The 19,299-nt window shown below is 41.3% G+C and overlaps 1 protein-coding gene across 13 annotated transcripts in view; it reads right to left on the reverse strand.

Moving 5' to 3' along the window:
* Pms1 (PMS1 homolog 1, mismatch repair system component) overlaps positions 1-19,299 on the reverse strand; it is a 98,009-nt gene that overhangs the window by 57,547 nt on the left and 21,163 nt on the right. For 10 of the 13 annotated variants that reach the window (XM_042260420.2, XM_076550436.1, XM_042260416.2 and 7 more), the window contains 2 exons: positions 18,878-18,980; positions 1,320-1,483 (listed from right to left, as the gene is read on the reverse strand). In XM_042260420.2, the coding sequence (XP_042116354.1) occupies positions 1,320-1,483; positions 18,878-18,980 (267 nt within the window). Of the gene's footprint in view, positions 1-1,319; positions 1,484-13,442; positions 14,963-18,877; positions 18,981-19,299 lie in introns of those variants that run through there. The other 3 variants (XM_076550439.1, XM_076550440.1, XM_042260422.2) reach the window with 2 other exon arrangements.

The following is a 19,299-nucleotide window of genomic DNA, read 5'->3' on the forward strand; positions in this document are numbered from 1 at the left end:
ATAATAATAATAATAATAATAGGCCATGTACCAGGAAGACAGAAATGAGGGGTATAGGGAGAACTTGAAGGGAAGAAAGGGAAGGCGAAATAATAAAATTACACTATAATACTGAAATATTATACTAAAAGAGGTAATTTTAAAGGTTGTAGTTGAACACAGTCACTCACTAAAATATCCGAAAGAATTCCGTTATCATTCTAAGCTTCAAGCTCCTCCTACAAACACGGGTAATACTGTTTACTCCATTTCCTCAAGGACTCCAAATCAGGAAGAGGAGCGGCACAAGGTAAAACGGGACGAGAACACAGGCTCTCCCCACCTCGACCCTTACCGCTGTGCAACTCTAAGCAACACGATAACGTTCTCTGAGTGCAGGCCACAGGGTAACTGCGAACCGGTACATTGCCAATTCACCTGCGTGCACAGTGAGGACGGCACAGACTGAGGCGCCTGGTGCCCACAGATCCTGGCGTCCCGCAGATCCGCACTAAGTGTTAAGTCCCCACTCCCCATCTACCTGTGTGATCTGCTCTGCGTCCACTGACTGTTCCAATGTGCTCACGTGGAATAAAGGAGAGCCAATGTCCAGAAAGGATAGAAACCTTTCTTTCCCCCATGATTTGTTACACAAGACAAATCCCTTTACTTAATTGGTCTTGCTTTGAAAAACAGAAGGGAATGAGCTAGAGTGGCCTTTAGAAAATCTTAAGCAACTCTGGAGGCTGAGAGATGTTGCTCCATGGTGAGGTCTCAAAGGGGGAAGAAGGGCTGTCCTTTACCCCAGACCTGTTCCTAGTCGAAAGTCTGTGGGAATCACTGACGGCAGGTGATATAAAGCGTAAGGTTTGGAAGTCGAATAGACTTCCCATAAGTCTTCAGTGCTCTTTTAATATTAAAGACAAAGCTGAATAGACATGGACCAAATTTTTTGAGGTTTAAAAAGAAAAAAAAAAAAAAAACGCTATATAAATTCATCTTTGAGCTGGTATAAAAAAAAAAAACAACTTCAAACTGCACAAATAAACAAATGAAAATTATTTCTCATAACTAAGAGAGTGGGTAAAGCCAAGATCAAGATACTAACAGAGTCTGCTTCTGATGAAGGCCAACTCCTTCTCCCTGTCCTCTGGTGAGGATGGAAACAGCCAGTCTAGGAGGACTTTTCCTCATCACCTAATCACCTCCACTGTCTTCACATTGGTGATATGGCAAATAAATGTCCATTCCATGGCATGCATGTAACTGATTTATACAGGATATACCATCTCTTCATTATACTGCTATAAAAATTTCTTATACAACATAAAAATGCTCACCTTATTGTGTACAAAAACAATCCTTACGCCAGGTTTAAGGACACCGTAGCTTATGAGGAGATCTTGTACATTTTTTAGCTCATCTTTACACTTTTTAGCAGTTGAGTAAAATTGTTTTCTTACAGGGAGATTCTTAAACAACTTTAGAGCAGTTACAGTAGTACCTGTTGGCAGACAAGAGGAAAACATTTTAGATGTGGAAGAAACTGCACATCTCTAAACAATCAGTAATCAACCCCTTCTATTATTAAGAACAATCCTCTTCCAAGTATGGAGGTCCAAAGAAGAATCATGTCTGTAAACTAACACCTCACGAGATTCTTCTGCTCACGACCCACTGACTGAACAAGAGTAATTTTAATACCGCAGAGGAACACAGCGTCAGGAGAATGCAATCTTAAGAATCTGCTGATAGTCAAACCTTCTGGAGATGTTGGTTACTCTGCATTTTAAGGTACAATATATATGTGATATGAGACTATACAGAATGTGTAATAACCTTTATCATGCCACTAAAATATTTACCTAAAACATCACCTAGTTATGTAGTTTAACTTACCTCATCTTCAAAAGCAAACATTCAGAACAGAGTAATTAATCAGGTGTGGTGAAACATGCCTGTCCTCCAAGCAAGGAGGAAGCTGAATGGGGCTAGAGGACTGTGGCAAGTTCAAGGCCAGCCTAGACTACAGAGTGGGTTGGTCTTGAAAACCCTAACCAGCGGTTTACCTATCTGCTTGTGTTCCAGTACTGACTGTTTCCTGTCCCCAGCGCTCCACAGGACAATCTGAAGTCAGGTATGGTGACAGCGCCAACACTGGCTTGTTTTGTTTGTTTTTTGCTCAAGAATGATCTGGCCATTCAGGGTCTTTTGTGCATCGATGTGAACTTTCTGGTTTTGTGGCCAATGTCATGGAATTCTAGTGGAGGCTGCACTGGGTCTGCAGAAGCACGTTTGCTTTCTTATTTTATTCTATGCGTATGGGTGTTCTGACTGCGCGGATGTCTGTGTCCCTTACAACCAGAGTTAGGGAAGGTTGGGAGCTGTGATGTGGGTACCGGGTGGGACCTGAACCTGGATCCTCTGGAAGAACAGACAGTACTCTTAAAAACGGAGCCCTCTCTCCAACTCTTGGTGTTTTAAAAAGTACTGGATACCATCTATTTCAGATTTATCCCAGCCTCATTTAACTTTCTGAGATGAGGTCTTAATAAGTTACCCAAGCTGGCCTTGAACTCACTGTATGGAACAGGGGCCTTGAATTGTGATCCTTCTGCCCCAGGCTCTCAAGCAGCTGGCACTGCACACCTGTGCCACCAGGTCTAACAGCTGGCACTGCACACCTGTGCCACCAGGCCTAACAGCTGGCACTGCACACCTGTGCCACCAGGCCTAACAGCTGGCACTGCACACCTGTGACACCAGGCCTAACAGCTGGCACTGCACACCTGTGACACCAGGCCTAACAGCTGGCACTGCACACCTGTGACACCAGGCCTAACAGCTGGCACTGCACACCTGTGACACCAGGCCTAGCTTATCCTCACTTTGACTCAGTGAACACGCAGCCAGGGCTAGAAACTAGTATAATGGAGTCTAAAGAACAGCAGGCAGTAATCATCCGTTTAGACTTCAGTTTCCTGCCCACCACCTGAAGCCACCTCTTGCTTCCCTGATTTTGATATTATGACAATGACTTCCAAAACCAAACCAGATGATGCTAATACCATATCTCCCAAACTGTGATGGGAATGAATCTCCTCATTTAAGTTATCCAGACTGTGGGGGTTTTGTTTGTTTGTTTTAATTTTAGATGTATTTATTTTATGTGCACTGTTTGGTTAGCATGTATACACATGTACCACATGTGCGTCTAATGTTCAATGAGGTCAGATATTGCTAGATATTTGATTAAACTGTGTAAAGATATGTCACTGTGATTGATTTAAGAAAAAGATAAATGACCAATAGCTAGGCAGGAGGTATAGGTGGGACTTCTAGCCAGAGAGCTCCGGAAAGAGGAAAGGAGGAGCTGCTAGCCAGACACAGAGGAAGCTAGACACGCAGGAGGACAGGTAAAGCCACAAGTCACACGGCAACACGCAGATGAACAGAAACGGGTTAATTTAAGTTATAGGAGTTATTGGGATAAGTGGGGCATTGGTGGCGCACGCCTTGAATTCAGCACTCGGGAGGTAGAGCACCTGACCTAATGTGTGAAGAAAGGCTGGGTGTATAGTTCAGTGATAGAGCACCTGACCTAATGTGTGAAGAAAACTGGGTACATAGCTCAGTGATAGAGCACCTGACCTATGTGTGTGAAGAAAACTGGGTACATAGCTCAGTGATAGAGCACCTGACCTAATGTGTGAAGAAAGGCTGGGTGTATAGTTCAGTGATAGAGCACCTGACCTAATGTATGAAGAAAGGCTGGGTGTATAGTTCAGTGATAGAGCACCTGACCTATGTGTGTGAAGAAAACTGGGTACATAGCTCAGTGATAGAGCACCTGACCTCCTGACCTATGTGTGTGAAATCCTATGTTCAATCCCAATACAAGTAAATTTGTAAGTAAATAAAGAGTAATCCCAAGTTATATTAAGACTCACAAAAGCCAGCCCCAAATTACAAGTTCTAAGAGGAAAACAAAACAAATGGAGATGGAATTAAATAAATAATGTAAGAACACTGAAGAGTTGATGTGTTAGTGCAAGATCCACAAACTTTCTTTTTTAAAAGAAAAACAAACCTCTCTGAAGATTTATTTATTTTTTCTATATGCAAGTATTTGGCCTGTGTGCACCATGTGCATGCAGTGCCCAGAGAGGCCAGAAGAGGGCGTCTCCTGGAACTGGAGTTAGAGGCAGTTTTGAGTTACCATGTGGCTGCTGGGAATCGAACCACAGCCACAGTTCTTAAAATCAAAGACCAAAATCATTTTACACTGGAAATCCTAAAATTGAAAACATTTTGGAAGAAAAAAAAAGGTTTAAAAATTTCAGCCATTACAAGTTTCTAACAGGAAGACCAGCATCAAAGTTTTCATTTGTGGCACTAGAAGACATGTAGGGGGATATCTTTCCGTAGGCTGTGAATATGTGTGGCTCCCACTGGATAATAAATAAAGCTGCACTGGTCTATGGCAGGGCAGGACAAGGTTAGACGGTGCATTCAAACTGAAGACGAGAGGGAAAAGGGTGGAGTCGGGAGAGACGTGAGCCCGCCAATGAAGGAGCAACATGTCAGCAGACTGGTAACACCACAGCCACGTAGTAAGGTAAAGATTTATAGGAGTGGGCTAATTTAAGATGAAAGAGCTTGCTAGTAAGAAGCTGAAGCCATAGGCCATACAGTCTGTAATTAATGTAAGCCTCTGAGTGATTATTGTATGAGTCGCTACAGCACCACCAGTGGGAGAGATTCATCAGGGCTGCTGGGCAAGGCAGGACTGGAGACGTCTCCGTCTACAAAGACACACAAACCAGAAACTATCACAGGGAAATTCAGATACCTCCATCCAAACAGCAAGGTGTGGTAGTACCTCAGCACTTGGCAGGCTGAGGAGAGAATCTGCAAAGCTCAACCTTGGCTACACAGGGACAGCCTGCTCTGCCTCAGAAAAGAGAAAAAGAATCACAACACTCCTAGTATTTTTTCATGAGGTGTTATGAAAAAGTACATGTGGTGACTCAAATAAAACACTCAAAGTGATCATCTTGGAACCTGGCTCATGGTGTGGATCCAGGGTCTCCCCAGCTCAATGTCGCCAACCTTCTAGATTACCTGCATTCTTTTGTGAGTTTCTGAGGACCCTTAGAACCACTCTCTACCAAGCACCCCATACCACCCCACTTGACTAAAATGAAGAGTGGGCAAGAGCAAACAAAGAACAGAGCACACACACAACAAAGACAAGACCAGCTACCTACACTAAGAACAACTCCAGGTGCCTAGATTCCTGGGCAAAACAAACGTGAGCAGCCAAGACAATGTGCCTCCTCCAGAGGCCAGCAACCCTATTATGTTAACCCTGAGAAACACAATTTACCTGAGGCCCAACACAAGGAATTCTTCAAGGACTTTAAAGAGAATATGAATAAATGCCTCAATGAAGACCATGAAAGCACAAACCAACAGCTGAACTAAATAATGAAACCAATTCAAACCATGAAAGTGGAATTTAACAAAGAAATGGGATCACCAAAGAAAACCCAAAGCTGACATAAAACAAGGAAACAAACAAAGACTTAGAGAAACAAACAAAAACTCACCAACAGATTGTAGGACATGGAAGAGGGAAGTGCAGGCATTAAAGACAAGGAAAACGTGTTTACCTAGTTAGTTGGTAGCACAAAAATACTCAATAAAACACTTGCAAATTGAATCCAAAAAGATCATCCACCATGATCAAGTGGGCTTCATCCCAGAGATGCAGGGGTGGATCAACATATGAAAATCAATAAATGAAATCCACTGAAAACAAAGCCACATGATCATCTCATTAGATGCAGAAATAGTCTTTGATAAAATCCAACATCTCATCATGATAAAAGTCCTCAAGAGACTAGGAACAGGGAACAGACTTCAACATAATGAAAGCTTTTTGCTGCAAGCCCACACAGCCAATCACCTACACACCCACAGACACCTGATTTTGACAAAGAAGCCAAGAATTCACAAAGGAGAAAAGACAGCTTCTTCAACACATGGTGCTGGTCAAACTGGGTAACTGCATGTAGAAGAATCCAAATAGATTCATACTTTTCATCCTTCATAAAACTCAACTCCAAACGGATCAAGGACCTCAGTATAAGACCAGATACTCTGTAACTGATAGAAGAGAATCTAGGGGATAGTCCTGAACTCCTTTGCACAGGAAAAGACTTTCTGAACACAACACTGTTAGCACAGGCACCATGACCAACAATTAGTAAATGGGACCTCATTAAACTGAAAAGCTTCCATATGACAAAGAACACCAATCATTAGGGCAAAGTGGCAGGCTAAACAATGGGAAAAAAACTTTACAAATTACAAATCCAATAGATAGCGAATAGCTAAAGCACACAAAGAACTAAATAAAACCTGAACATCAAGAAAACAAATAACCCAATTAAAAAACGAGGCACAGAACTAAATAGAGAGTTCTCAAAAGAACAAACACAAATGGCCAATGAACAAAGAAACGTTCAACAACCTTAGTTATGAGCAAAGTGCAAAGTGCTCTGATATTTCATACTACGCAGTCAGAATGGTCAAGTTCAATTAAAAAAAAAAATGACAGCTCATGCTGGCAAGGATGTGGAGCAAAGAGTGCAAACTTGTACAACCACTATGGAAATCAGTGAGTTGTTTCCCCCAGAAGCTGGGAATTGACCTGCCTCAGAATCCAGCTATACCACTCTTGGGCATATACCCAAAGATTCTACACCCTACAGCAAAAGATACATTGCTCATCCACATTCACTGCTACTCTATTCCTAATAGCCAGGAATAGGAAGCAGCCTAGATGTCCATTAACTGAAGAACGGATAATGTAATGGACTACATTTACACCATGGAATTATTCAGCTGTTAAAAATGAAATCATGAGGTTTGCAGGCAAAAGACGGAGGCAGAAACAATCATCTTGAGCAAGGCAACCTAACCCCCCCCTCCAAAAAAAATACTGCATGTTTTCTCTTACAGGTGGATGCTATATATGTGTGTTTCAATCAGAACAATCACAGAAGTTAGGTAACTAGTAAGCAACCAGAAGGGAGGAGGGGATCTTCCAAGAAAGGGAAGACATAGTGTTTTAAAGAGATAAGGGGGAACTAGAATAGGAGGATTAAATGGGCAAGAGGATGTGAGAGCAGGGTAAAGGAGGGCATATGGGGAGGGAAAACTAACATTAAATACCTTTTGAAAAACCACATGGAATCCTATTACTGTAGAAGATTCATATATATAATATAAAGATTCATATATATATATATATATATATATATATATATATGAAAGGAATTTAAGTGGAGTCACATATAAAAAAATTTAAAAAATAAAAATAATGAAGTCACATATTATGAGGGAGAAAATGCCCCAACTAGACATAACACACCAAGAAAAACTAAGAAAAACTTCTAGTGCCAGGAGTGGGCTATATCTTGTTAAGTCATTGGCCAAAGGAGTCTTTAGTCCCCTTCTCTAAACGTCACAGGCTGTGACTGGTTTCCTTCCACAACCTGACATTGAGACCCTATTGCTGAAGTCCCACTTACTTATGCCACTGAACACGGAGAAACAGAGCTGTTGTAAACCAGGAGTTTCGCCTCTAATGACGAGCACTAGAAGATATTTTGTTTGTTACCAGAGGAGAAAAGTAATCATCTATATTATCTAGCTTCAAGCCCTTTGACCCCAACAGAAACCTACCTGCCAGACATGCTGGTGTACCAGTGACAGAATGTTAGGGATTAACCAACAATGTCCTTTTAAATTGGATTTAAGACCCACTCTATGAAATGGAACTCATACTCCACACTGCTAACGTAGCCAAAAGTGTGAGACTAGACAGGCCATGGGCCTTAGGGAAAACCTATCCTTATATTCTGCCAAAGGAACATAGCAAGAAGATGACTCCTCATGACATATTGCTGTATTCATAGATTAGTGCATCACTCAACCCTCATTTGAAAAGTTTCTTCTTGCAGGAGATGATAATTAACAAAGAGGCCACAACTGGACAATGTCAAGAGATTGAGAGACTTTGGAATACTCAGCACTAATTATGATGTCTTTATCAAACCCTGTTGGGGAATATTATTTTAAGGTGTGTTACTTTTGTTTATGTTGCATTTGTTTAACTCTGTGAAGCTGTGTTACTGTGCCTGTCTAAAACACCTGATGGTCTAATAAAGAACTGAAAGGCCAATGGCAAGGCTGGAAAAAGGATAGGTGGGGCTGGCAGGAGGCAGAGAGAACACATAGAAGGAGAAATCTGGGAGAGGAGAGATCTAGAAGGAGCCAGAGAAGGAGGAGGACTCCAGGGTCAACTACCCAGCTACACAGCCAGGCACGGAATAAGAATAAGATTTATAGAAGTAAGAGAACAGGGAAAAGCCCAGAGGCAAAAGGTAGATGGGATAATATAAAGTTAAGAAAAGCTGGCAAGAAACAAGCCAAGCTAAGGCTGGGCATTTATGATTAAGACTAAGCCTCCAAGTGTGATTTATTTGGGAAGTGGGTGGCAGGTCCCCCAAAAGAGTAAAAACAACCAACAACATTTTTGCATCCAACATGGGGTTGAACTTCCATGTAGGACTTAAAAAAGCTGAGAGAGAGAGAGAGAGAGAGAGAGAGAGAGAGAGAGAGAGAGAGAGAGAATGAGAATGAATACAGCTCTGACTGCTGGTGAGCCCTTGAGTAGCCAGTACATTAAGTAGGAACAAAAAATAAGTAAAAATGCTGCCACAGCACAAGCATTGGCAATCTAGAGCTCTAGGAAGGTTGAATACCTCTGACCGGGCTGAGAGTTTTAGGCTGAGAAGCAGACAGAGCCAGCTGAGAGTCTTGTGCAGAGGATTCAGGTGTAGGTTAGCAGTTTAAAGGTTTGCTCATATTGTCAAAAAAAAAAGGCTAAAAGATATGCAATAAAAGAGGTCCAGACAGAAATAACTCTAAACAGGTTACAGTGTGTTTAACAATGTGTTTAGGCTTAAGTAGAGCAAAGGGGTAGTCATAGAAAGAAATGAATAGTTTAAAAATAATAATAGTCTTTAAAACAGAGTAAAACTAATATAAAAGAAAAAAGCCACGAAAGATGGGAAATACACAGGGAGGCTGCATCCTGTATGTTATTATGTTGATTTTGAATTTTTTGATTGTTGAAAAGCAAAGGACAGCCAGGCAGCAGTGGCCCATGCCTTTAATCCCAGCACTGGGGAGGCAGAGTCGAGGCCAGCCTAGTCTACAGAGCAAGATCAAGACAGGCACCAAAATTACACAGAGAAACCCTGTCTCAAAAAAACAAAACAAAACAAAACAAAAACCAAAAAAAAGAAGAAAAAAAAAAGGGAAAAAAGGACAGCTGCAAAGACCTGGAATTGAAAGAGAGACTGTTGAAATAAACCAGCCTACATACTTTACAAATGCCTTAACTTTTAAAAAGTAGAAAAATATATTTGTCAAATGGAAATAAAAAATGCTTTGGAGTTTTGTTCCCACAGGAGATGAAAGGCTGTGGATTCCTTCAGTGTTAATATGGATCAGGTTTGATGAGTCAAGACCTCCTAAATCTTGACAGATGATATCTATCAACAAAGGTTACTGCTGGTTCTTCCCAGGACTTGGTCATTATCTCAAAATTTTCTCAGGTACACTAAAGATGCCTCCCCCACAGCCAGCAGGAAGCAGTTTAGAGAAAACTATGCCCCAATACCAAGAGTTGGGGGGTATGGGTGTTTTTTGGTTATTCAGTGGGTTATGGATGTTTGTTATCATTTATCAATATGAATTTAAAGTTAATTTTGTTACATTGTATATATGTTTCGACTCTTGTTGAAAGGATTTTTGCATATTGATAAAAAATTTAAGTTTTTGTTACAACATGTTGTATGCATGTTTCTATTCTTGTTTAAAGTATTGTGCCTATGCAGTTCATTTGGAAATGTTAGGTGAAGTTCTAGTTTTTGACAGCTATTATTATAAACTATATAGGATAATCAGGAACACAGGTTAGTGGCTAGTCATTTATAACAATCAAAATTGTAGATATGTTAGGAATGCTTTCCAGATCATATAGAGATATATTTTAGATAGATGGTCTTCAAATACTTCAAAGACCTACAGAATGGCATTTAAAATGCTTTGTTAACCTAAGGTTTTTCATGACAATGAGACACATCTGCTCCTGGCAGCACCAATTATTTCAGAGATGATGGGCACTGAAGAAACTCCTTATGGAGTTTGCTTTCACTGTGGCAAGGTTAGCCACTGGGCAAAGAAACTGCCCTTGCCTTTGACTGCTGACAATGTGCTGGGCAGACTGGACATGCAGGACACACAGGAAAAAGACTGTTGAACTTTGCCAAAACAAGGCTCAGGGATGTGTGCACCAGGGGTGAAAAGCTGTAAAAGCCAGAAGTGGTGAATGACTTTAAGGAAATAGGGTCTTCCAGACAACACCCTTCGGACAGGGAAGCTGGAAGAACAAACAGAACTGACTTTCAAGCCTCCTCTTTGAGGACAGCTCTCAGCACCTCTGCAAGCTTCCAAAGGAGAGTGGAAATTCAAAGTCCTACACAGCCATAAAGTCTACGAACCACATCAGTAACCAGCAGGTACAATAAACTCACTTCTAGCTTGGCACTAACAGCCTCCTAGTTAGACTTAAGGCCCACTTAACTGGAATGAATTCATGCCTGGTACTATAAACCTAGCAACTAACTGTGGCTAGTAATGCCATGTTCTTAAACTAACATAATACCCAACTTCACTCTAAATACCTAGCCTTAGGCTCACAGATACGCGTAGCTCTCTTACTTCATCAAAACTTTTTTTTTCAACAGATGGAAGCCATCACAGAAATCCACAGCTGGTCAAAATGCAGAGAACAACGGACTGTAGTGTTGATGAGCACTCAGTCTCGGTTGATGAGCATCTACAATACAATCCCTACATCTAAGGCACGGGAAACACTGCAGAGAAGGGGTGGGAAGGTCTTAGGTACTGGGATGTCTGCTGCAAAATGTTGTCTTGTATATATGACAGAGAGCTGTACCCATGACATCGTAACATTGGTCACCTACACAAGACCTGCACAATGATAGCCTGAACTCGGACTGGGGACTCTCGCAAGGCCCACTCCTAGATGGGCAATCAACGGTCGTCTTCCCCAGGGATGAGTCCCATGATGGATTATCTAAACCTATTTGGTCAGCCTTAAACATATATAAATGAGCAACATTGAATGGTCTCAGAGGTGGGACACACACACACACTAAGGTCATGAAGTTGAGAAGGGGAGTCACAAGAGAAGGTGGAAGAGTGGAAATGATGTAAATACAGTACTCATCTATGAAATTCTCAAACAAATTAATAAATATTTTAAAAAGGAAAAAATTTGATAGACAAAGAATCTTAAAAGCTAATGTGATAATTAAATAGATTAGTGACATAAAGCGATATATGAAGGAATAGTTTAGGGCTTGATGTTTTCAACACTTATTGGTAACACAAGTTAACTGGAAAATTGGGGGAAGGTGAAGGATAATGCACACAGGGCCCTTCATAACCTGGCCCATGGTCATTTCCCTTCCTACCAGTCTCCTTTCCTGTATTCCTCTAGCATATCCGGTTTGTTTCTATCTTGGAGTCTTTGTAAATGTTCTTTCCCCAAACCCATGAACACTAAACCCACTATCAACTTTCATATCTCAGTGTAAATATCATATGCTTATAGAATCTTCTCAGATAGCCTACTAAAGGATGCTTCTTCCAAATGTTTATTTCTTCTTCCAAATGATCATTGTTTAAAACACCTTTCCCCTGCCTTCTATCTGATCCCTGGCTTCATCTTAACCTGGCTGGGTCTCCACAGCAGCGCTGGCTTCACTCTTGGTTTCATTAGGGATCACACTGTCAGGTGCTGTTTGTGGAGGACTCCAACACTGCTACATGCTGCCTGGCCTCCTGTGATGGCTGGTCTTGGTTGTCAACTCAACTACATATGGAACTGACTAAAACCAAACATCTGGGTACACCTGAGAGGATTTTTTTCTTCACTGAATTTCCTATTTGAAGTAGGAAAACTCATCGTAAATTTGCGTCTTTTGAGATAGGAAGATCAACTTTAAATCTAGACCACACCTTCTGATGGGAACCAATATGAAGGAGGCTCTTGCTTTTTGCCTGCCTGCATTCACTCTCAAGGGCACTTTCATTCCTTCACTGGTATAAGAACCTACTTCTTCAGGATTCTGGCATATGCTGAAAACTAGCTGAAATATCCAGCCTCCTAGACTAAACTATAAAATACTTGGATTTTATATCAGGAGATATCAACTCTTGAAATAGACCACAATCTCTAAGCCACTCTAATAAATCCCATACATATATACACATATATATATCCTATGAGTTCCATTTCTCTGGAGAACTCCAACTAATACACCTCCCAAGAAATATGGGAGATGCTTCTGTGACCCCTGTAACTCCTGCATCCAACATGCTTAAAAATCAGCATCATGGGGGCTGCCAAGATTCTACCAGCACAAGCTGTCCCTGGGCCACCCAAGAACACAGCCATTGCAGTTGTTCAGTGCCTTGCCAATTGGGCTTGGATAGTCAGAGTGAGCAAAGGCCCCAGGCCTCTTCTAAAAAGCCCTGGGAAGCCTTTAAGGTGAACTTCATTTGCTGCCTTGTTGGTTTCTTAGTCTTTCCTGGGCTGCTAGTCTTTTAGTCAGTGCTAACCTTCCTAGTAAGCATGCCATTCTAGGCCAAAACATTCAATATAGTGCTTTTCTGGCCACACTGCAAGGTGTACAATTCTTTTTCCCTCTCCCCTTGTTACCAATTCTCAGTGTAAATACAGATAAACCTTGCCACTGCCTGAAATCTGTGTTCCCTTCAGTCTTCCTCTACCACATAAACTGTTGACCACCTTTAAATCAACTTTTCACAGAATCTTAGGGCATGGGAATAAGGAAACCAAAGTTTTGGCCAGTGTACTACACAGATGGTATTGAGTTCAGCTGCCAATAGAGAATCCCATCTGAAACTACACGGTCATCATCTTTACTGTACGTATTCTGTTTTTCTTAGTATTGATTTCTAATTACATGTATGTGCATGTTTGTGGATGGATAGATGCAGGTGAGTACAGGTGCTTGAGGCCAGGGAAAGGCACCGGATCCTTGGAGAAGTTGTGAGCACCGTGTGGGTGCTGACAACCCCGGTCCTCTGCAGGAGCAATAAATAATCTTAACTGCGGAACCCTCTCTCCAGCCCCTACTGCCTAGATTTCTATCAGCATTCTGGTTTTCACTCCTCGAAGACCACTTACAACATTCTAGACTTTGTCTAGCACAATCCTCCAAATGTTTCAAAACTCGTCAGAACCAATTTGAAAACCTTCTGCTTACCAGGCATAGTGATGGTGATTACCCTGTCTCTCATCACCAGCTTTCTGGGATAGGGGTATTCTATGACCATAACAACATGTGTAAGCCAACCAATTAAAAAGATTACAAGTTGACTTTAACTCTTCAATGGAGACTTTAGTCCACGGTCAGCTGGTCCAGGGGTTCTGGACTTGTGGAGAGCTGTACATCTTGGTGCACGTGTCTTGGCACCTAGGAAGCAAAGCGAGATGACGAAGGGATGGGATCCCAGCAAACCCTCTTGAAGGGCATGCCTCTAATGACTGGAAGACCTCTTACTAGTGAACAAGTCTTTTAACAGGGAGATATTCAAGATCTTAACTATGTCACCCTTCTAGTGAATTATTTGGATACAGCAGTCTTATACTTCTAGAATTTTCATTTGGTTCTTCCATACTTTCCACTTAGCATACAAACTCCCAACTGCTTTTAATGGTACAGGATTTTCTTCAAAAAATTTAGTAAGAGAGTTCTTTCTAGAAGTTCTCATCTGTTAGTACAAATATCTGGCTCATCTCTGAGTTTGCTGTACTTTCTAATGGCATGGCTCTAAATTTTCCCTTTTCATGTCCTTTCACACTTTTATTTTATTTGCATATAAAAGAACCACAGTTGCTGAAGGTGATAGTGTTTTCACCAAGGACAACCCTGTGTACCTGTCAAACAGGGGTAGCAATCTGGGCTGCAGCTAAGTCACCGCGGGCTTAGCGATGGAGTCAGGTCCTCTTCCTCTAGCAAGTTTAAAAGCTCTTGGTGTAGTCAGTCTCACTTTCTTGACCACGGCTCAGTCAGCCAAAGTCCTGGGACTCAGTGTGTAGGTGAAGGAGCTCTGTATGGGGGTCACACACTCCAGCCTGTCAGTTCAGCCCACAGGAGGCCACGGGGAGTTCTGGTGGTTTTCCCCAGGGTTATTCATGACTCTATCTATGGCAGGTTGCCACGTGTAACACAGGCTGCTACACATCTAGTCTCAGCTGTCGTGCCAGCAGCAGTGATCATCGGTTACGTCTTGTCCAGGAAGGGGTAGTCTTCTCTTAAACTTGGTTCATTTAAGGTTTTCTAAGACACATTTCTTCAATAGATTTATCCCGTTATGGCCATAGAGACACGGTCTATCCTCCACACGTCATTCTCCGCCGAAAGGCCACACTTGTGTGCCTTCTTCCCTAACCCATCAGCTTCACACTCAAACGTCACAGTCTCTGAAAATCTCACTGACCATCCTCTAGGTGTTCAGCGGTTTCATTTTACTGTCGTTACTTATTTACGCATCTGTTTCCTACTAATCCTTGATTCCTGAATATCAACATAAGGACATTATTATAATGTGAGCAGGATGGAGGAAGGCAGGCAGACAGAAATCAATGCCCCTGATACTCAAGTTTATGAAAACAAAGTATTATTTGTTGACTTTTAAATATATATTATGCTCTAAATACCACATTATACCTAACCTACAGATTCAAAAATTACTTTTCCATCTTAAAAAGGCCCAAGTAAACTAAGAGTCACAAGTAATGAAAAAATTATATGTTTTAATAAAACTTACCACTGGGCAGTGGTGGCTCATGCCTTTAACCCCAGTACTTGGGAGGCAGAGGCAGGTAGATCTCTCTGTGAGTCTGAGGCCAGTCTAGCCTACAGAGCTAGTTCTAGGACAGCCAGGGCTACACAAGGAAACCCTGTATCAAAAAAATTAGAAAATAAATAAATAAATAAATAAATAAATAAATAAATAAATAAATAAAAATCTTACAGATAAAAAGGATTTTTTAAATTTCAAATGAAATGTTTGAATTTGAATGTTGAAATGTCCTTAAAAATAAAGGTGCCAAGTAATACTGGCTGACAGGAAGCTCCAATGCACGGCTGCACTTTACAAGACAGCCACTCGGCTCCCTGACTTTAGCACACTCTTCAGATGCCAGAATTAAACTCCAGTCCCGCAATGTGCCCCATTACAGTTTTATATGACCCCATGTCAGGCCACTTAGGATGGCAGCTACTTACACTTCTAATGTAAAGGTGGGTGCTGAATTGTCAGAAGGTATTCCAAACTAATGAACCAAGTTCTATTGTTCTGTTAAGAAAAACAAAATTGCAGTCCACATATACAATCCCGCAGCATAGTGATCTACAGCAAGGGTCTCTCACGGCATGGAACGGAATACTCCTTTTAAAAGCATTTGTTCTGGAGCACCAGCTAGAAGCGTAAAACTAGAGGACATAAAGAGATGACAACCACAAATAATTCAGTCACCCTTGAAGTAAGACTTGAAAAGCTGGAGTTAAAGGAAAGCAGTGTTAACACTGAAAAGAGACTGTTTCCTGCATTCCTTCACTTCCTTTGTGCCCATCCTTTTAAAATTAGCCAATTGTTAAAGACTGTAGGTGGCCCTGGTAAATGGAGAGAAGATGCAGTCACCACCTACCTGCCTTAGAACAAAACCAAGTGCACTTCCTGCCTGTGTGACTGCTCTAAGTGCACTTCCTGCCTGTGTGACTGCTCTAAGTGCACTTCCTGCCTGTGACTGCTCTTCTAAGTGCACTTCCTGCCTGTGTGACTGCTCTTCTAAGTGCACTTCCTGCCTGTGTGACTGCTCTTCTAAGTGCACTTCCTGCCTGTGACTGCTCTTCTAAGTGCACTTCCTGCTGGTGTGACTGCTCTTCTAAGTGCACTTCCTGCCTGTGTGACTGCTCTTCTAAGTGCACTTCCTGCCGGTGTGACTGCTCTTCTAAGTGCACTTCCTGACTGTGGGACTGCTCTTCTAAGTGCACTTCCTGCTGGTGTGACTGCTCTACTTCCGTGTTTAGTGCACCCTCTTGATCAAAAGTACAGTTCCGCCTTCCAAAGTGGGGGGGACTGTACTGGTCTTGCAGAGGACCAGAGTTGAGGTGCCAGCACCCACATCAGGTGGCTCACAACTCCTGTAACTTAACTACAGCTTTGGCCAATCAGACAGTCTCTCCTGGGCCCTGAGGGAACCCATAAAAAAGTGGGAGACATTTATATATACAGACACACACACACAGGCACACACAATTAAAAATAAATATTTTTTTAAAGGAAAGAAAGAAAACCAGGTATAATATTTAAGAGTGTAATGAAGAGATGGGAAGAGCAACTATGATAACATTTATTAAAAGAATAATCACTTTAAATGGCTACAACAATCCATAAAACAAAAGGCAGAAAAGGCATTTTCAGTAAACCACTTTCAAATAGGTACAACTGTTCCAGTGTCTGATTGAGATTTTATTGGAGGCTGTCCCTACACCTACATGTGCCATCTGCAGGTACCACCTGACCAGATGATATAAAGAATAACTGCTAAGGGCATTCATGTCACAGCAGTAATCTACAAGAACCTTAAATGCACAGGTATAAAGTAGGATGGTTGAACTGTAGTTTTATCTTACATAGAAAACATTTAAATGGAAGCTAATGACAGCTGGTGAAATATGAGTCTGCGATTCAGTCCCTCACAAACCATCAACACGCAGCGATGTAACTGCAAGAGCACTTTTATTATGCACAGAGTTGTATAATTCGTCCATGTAAAACAATCTGAAATTAAGACTTTGGGTTGGGGTTTTTTTTGCTGCTGTTAACTAAGCAATCGAGTATAGTTAGGTGGAAAAAGTGAGTTACAAAAAGTCATACTGATTTTATAACTATTGACCTTTCAAGTGTGCTGTTTCTTGAGTTATGAAATAAGCTAATGAAAAGAAGATGCATTTACTGACTACAAAACTTCCTTACCACGCACACCCAATTTTATTTACTGAAGGTAGAAGACTGACGTCAGTAGAAAAAGAAAAATTAACCAGTAAAAGGGCAAAGATCAGATGGACTCCTCACTTAAGGATTGTTATTTCACAGTTCCCATGGAGATGAACACAGAAAAGCATGAGAAGTATGAGTGATACAGAGCCACTGGCCACCCAGATCAGATCGGCAACCACTGAGATAAAAATAAATACTTTTAAGTTTTATAAGGTGACTGGGTTACTTCACAGCACTCACTAGGAGGCACTCAACGCTGACCAGTGGTTTCCTAACATGAACTTGTAAGATCTAGGCTCAGAGGGTTTCTAAAGAGGGAACATATTTAAAAAATAAAATGAAATTAGACTTATCTCTTTTAACACATATTGAAAAGATAATAATCTATTATTTGAACTAAAATATATAATTTTTTATTATATATCAAACTTAGTAGTGATTATAGATTAGCTCATTTTTATTGACTATGAACAAGTGAGGTATAAATGAGTGTGTTTTCTTAGAATTTCCTATTAAGGCTGGGCAGTGGTGGCACACGCTTTTAATACCAGCACGCAGGAGGCAGAGGCAGGTGAATCTCTGTGAGTTTAAGGCCAGCCTGGTCTACAAAGTGGGTGAAAAACAAAAAAAAAAAAAAAGAAAAAGAATTTCCTATTACTTCTTTTTTCCTCTGTGACTACAAACATATAAATTTCTAATGAGCAAAAGTAATCGCTAACTATGCTGACAATTTCCAAAATTATGGGCAGAGTATGAGGACTTACCAGAATTAAGAAAGTAAATTACATAAAGACCAAAGTCATTATTTCAAAAGTAAATACAGTAATTTAACATTAACACGGGAGGGGTGAAACCACAAAAATTATAGTACTTTGATCAATTAAAACACGGAGCCATAAAGTTAAACTAAAATCAACAATCTAGATGGGAGGAAGGGACAACAGCAACCATCCCACCAGCCCCTCAGAGCCGGGATTCTCCGGACTCCCTTCTCAAGAGCGGCCACCTCTGACACTGCCTCAACTGTGACCATTCTGGGAAAAGGGGATTTTGTGAACTCAGACTAAAGAGACCATTTTTTACCTTAGAATTAGTTTTTAGAAAACTTAAAAATATACCAAGTAAAATTACATACAGATGTGTACAAAACAATACAGAATAATAGGAACAATGGCTGGTAATTCTTTATCTTAGAATAACAGAGTGAAGAAGCAGAGGAGTGTCAGATCGGGCTGTGGTGGAAGGTCATAAAACTAGGAGCTGAACAGTGATATTCACCTCCAGCAGGTCTATGTAGACATTTCCCACTAATACGTATGTTGTCAACTTATTCATCACAGTACCTCTGGGCTACAGTTCATTAGGACATTTTAGGGGCGTCAGTCAAATCCTCTCCGTCATCTGTAGGGACGGCACAGGTGGCCCACAGCAGGACAACTGCTGTTACTGCAGGCCACCCAGCCACCCGGCCCCAACCTGCTCCTCTTTGGGATGACTCTGCTTGCTTCAAAGATAACCAGACTTTATCAAGACCAACCCCAAACACCGCTTCAATTCAAGACAAAACTCTTTTTGAAAAAGTAATAATAATACTTGAGACAGGAAAGAATGTTTAAAGCTACTTGCTTACCTTGACCAAGATGTGAAGGCTTCTGAGAAAGTATGTGGCCGCTGCCATCTAGAACATACTGGGTGCTAAAGTCATCAGCAGCTGTCCTTGTCGTGACTATAACCTGGAAACAACAAACCAAAGGACTTGACGTCAGATTAACAGAATGACCCCTCTCTCCCTCCTTTCTTAATCCTTTTCTTTCCTTTGACACGGAATCTTTCCAGGTAGTTTAGACTAGTCTCAAACTCAAGATTTGCATGCCTCTTTCTGAGTGCTGGGATCACAGGAATGTATCACTGCAGCCCACCAAAGCAATCACTTGTCTATGGCAATGAAGACAATTGTCACAGGGCCGGCTTGGTAAGCAATGTCTACAGCTCTAGAATTCGGGAGTCTAAGGCAGGAGAACTGCTGAGTGCCAACAGGTTGGGATACAGAGT

This window comes from Peromyscus maniculatus, chromosome 13 (assembly GCF_049852395.1).
Source record: "Peromyscus maniculatus bairdii isolate BWxNUB_F1_BW_parent chromosome 13, HU_Pman_BW_mat_3.1, whole genome shotgun sequence".
NCBI lineage: Eukaryota > Metazoa > Chordata > Mammalia > Rodentia > Cricetidae > Peromyscus > Peromyscus maniculatus.